Source organism: Cynoglossus semilaevis, chromosome 18 (assembly GCF_000523025.1).
Source record: "Cynoglossus semilaevis isolate Cse_v1.0 chromosome 18, Cse_v1.0, whole genome shotgun sequence".
Lineage (NCBI taxonomy): Eukaryota > Metazoa > Chordata > Actinopteri > Pleuronectiformes > Cynoglossidae > Cynoglossus > Cynoglossus semilaevis.
Window position 1 is genome coordinate 14,364,796 of NC_024324.1, and position 3,179 is coordinate 14,367,974.

At 39.2% G+C, this 3,179-nt stretch overlaps 1 protein-coding gene across 1 annotated transcript in view; it reads left to right on the plus strand.

Moving 5' to 3' along the window:
• thsd7aa (thrombospondin, type I, domain containing 7Aa) overlaps window positions 1-3,179 on the plus strand; it is a 75,783-nt gene that overhangs the window by 66,074 nt on the left and 6,530 nt on the right. Inside the window, exons 25-28 of the mRNA XM_025065351.1 lie at window positions 374-489; window positions 577-694; window positions 1,398-1,543; window positions 2,432-2,606. Coding sequence (XP_024921119.1) covers window positions 374-489; window positions 577-694; window positions 1,398-1,543; window positions 2,432-2,606 — 555 coding nt within the window. The remainder of the gene's footprint in view (window positions 1-373; window positions 490-576; window positions 695-1,397; window positions 1,544-2,431; window positions 2,607-3,179) is intronic.

A 3,179-nucleotide genomic window follows, 5' to 3' on the forward strand; every position in this document is an offset into this window, starting at 1 on the left:
ATTGCATTTACCAGATGGGTTGGGTCACTCCTCATGCTGGAGGCACAGTGTATGTATAATCCTGTCACTGTGGATTAGCAGCTTCCCACAATAAGTTTGTGTAGCATCTAGCGATGCAACCACTTTTTGACAAAACATTTCGGTCTCCTAGAGGAAAACACTTTGAAACATTCCTTTTTGTAATTTTTACTTACGTAAAAACATAAAAAATTTCACATTTTTTAGAGCATTGGCAGGGTTTATGCCTCCTACTGTAATTGACAGCAATGCCTAAATCTTTATATCTGACTTTCCATGCAAGACAATCACAAAAAGGTCATTGTACATTTACTTCGACCTCACTATCACTGACAACGACGCCTGCCCTCTGCAGATTGGAGCACCTGTCAGCTAAGTGACCGAGCAGTGTGTGGGAATGGCATCAAAACCCGCATGCTGGACTGTGTGCGTAGCGACGGCAAATCTGTTGATCTGAAGTACTGCAAAGAGGTAAGGTCACGTTGCCATTACCGTCCAATATTCGCCACTATTTTTTTTTATCAAACACACTTGTTCATCAAGTTGGGTGTCTTGCAGTTGGGTCTCGAGAGGAAGTGGCAAATGAACGCTTCCTGTACAGTGGAGTGCCCTGTCAACTGCCAGCTGTCTGAGTGGTCCTCATGGTCTAGATGTACACGCACCTGTGGTCTGGCAGGTAGGTTTAGATTTCACATGACGCAGCAAAGACACAAATTTGTCAATGTCATGGCTTAATTTCTATTTTTTCCAAAAATCCTTCCAATTAAAAAAAATCTTGAATTAAAAACAATCTTGAATTTCAAATTTTGAAAGTCTACAGGACTTGTGCAAGAATGTGCAAGTCGTATTCGTAAAAAATAAAATAAATAAATGTCTCAAATCAGATACAGTGTTCCCTCTCTGTATCGCATTTATCCTTTGTCCCTCAGTATATCGCAGTTTTTTTTTTAAATTTTTGCTATATCGCAGTATCTTGCGATATTTTACTACTTTGCTCCCCCTCCTCCGCTGAGCGCTAACTTCTACCGCGTTGTGTATATAATTTATTTACGTAATTTGTATGGTCTTATATTTCCATTATACAACTCTACTGTCCATATAATTGTGTGGGAAATGGTAATACAGTCTAGGGAGGGTTGATAACAGCGTGGGGGAGGTTCGTAAAGGGTAAATATATATATATACGTAAATAAGATAAAAATATCGCGGATTTTTACTTTTCGCGGTCGGTCTTGGAACGCAACTACCGCGATAGGAGAGGGATCACTGTACATCCCTCTGATTGTTCTGAGGCTTCAACACAGTGTATGAACTATGCATTTCTATACTCCTTTACTAAAGGGTTATTTAATATTTTTTTTGTATCGTATGTATTACAGGAAAGCTATGGAGGAGAAGGACGGTGATCCAGGCTCCTCAGGGTGATGGCAGACCGTGTCTGTCCCAGATGGAGCAGTGGAAGCCTTGTCCAGTTAAGCCCTGCTACAGCTGGCAATACAGCACCTGGTCTGAGTGCAAGTCTGAGGTAAGGTAACGTTTGATACTCGGAATTTTAATTGGTTTCCATATTTTGGATTTTCGTTTATTTTATTTTCTTAGTACCAGAGAAACCAATGAACCTAAAATGGCTCACATGGATATTTATAAATATTATTATTGGATGTATCAGTAGGACCAAAAAAAAACAACTTTAAATTAGTTGACGTTTAAATTACAGATTAAAAATAGTGGCTATTTATAGATCGATATGCAGGTTGAAACTAATGTAATAAGCAAAGGTCCATCAGTTACCGCGACTATAAGTCGCTCTTTTTTCATCCTTTGGCTGGGCTTGCGTCTTGTACTCAGATGCGACTTAAATATTAAAAAATACATAATTTCACATGTTTCTTAGTTTCACACTGCCAGCCACTAAAGGGCACTCTAGGCTTGTATACCAGTATCTGATACTCTTTTACCACTAAAAATGTACATGTTTCGTTATTTTCACACTGACAGCCAGTAGAGGGCACTCTAGGCTTGTATACCAGTATCTGATACTCTTTTACCACTAAAAATGTACATGTTTCGTTATTTTCACACTGACAGCCAGTAGAGGGCACTCTAGGCTTGTGAACCAGTATCTGCTACTCCTGTTTCACTAAAAATCTACATAGTCATTATTTCTGCGACTTATAGTTCAGAAAATACCGTACGAGTAAATTCAATTTCACTAATGTATTTCTGCATTGGCAGTAATGTTAATTTACGACCTTCGGTATTAACCTTTACTTAGAACAGAGAGGCCTCTGGTGGATGTTCTTGGGATACAGATATACAGACACAGGTCACTTATTGTTGAAAAAAGTAATTAAACAAAAGTATAAAAAATGCTATGTTTAACCACCATTTCTGTTTTTTTAAACCCTACCAGGGGGCAAGATGTGGGGATGGCCTGCGTTTTAGGAACGTGTCATGCTTTGTGTCAGACGGGTCAGGTCTGCAGGACAGCAGTTTGGTGGACGATGAGCTGTGTGGCGATCTGGAGCTTTTAGTGGACGGTGATGCAAAAATTGTTCTGCAGGAACCCTGTACCGTACCCTGTCCAGGTAGGACATCGTAACACAACGATAGTAAGCATGCTTACAGACGAGAGCTCAAGTTTAAGGAAGAGGTGGAGCAGAAATGGAGGGAAGAGTGGATCAAAATAACCTTTGTTATTCTAAAGCTCTCCAACGATGTTTAAGGAACATGAATCTGATCTTTGAAAAGCACGGATAAATTGGCCTGTGAAAACACAAATACCTACAGGTATTTGCAAATGAGGCTCAATTCCATAGTACAATCCCCCATCGCAGGCCATATATGTTGTTTAAAGTATTTTCACACAAATAGATTTGCACTTGAATCCAAATTAAAATAGACAACTTGGCCACCAGGGGGCTTTCAGGTCCACCAAAGTGCTCATTTGGGTTGTTTGTTATTATTTATTTAGACTTAAATTCAAATTCGACACATGCATTGTACACATTTGGACTAAGCTCATTTAAATCTGGGGGTTCAAAAATATGGCCCGCGGGCCAAAACCGGCCCTCTTGGTATTTAAATCCGGCCCACTTTTAATTTAAAATTTAAAAAATAAAATAAAACAATACACAAACACTTCATGTTCAGAAAATGTT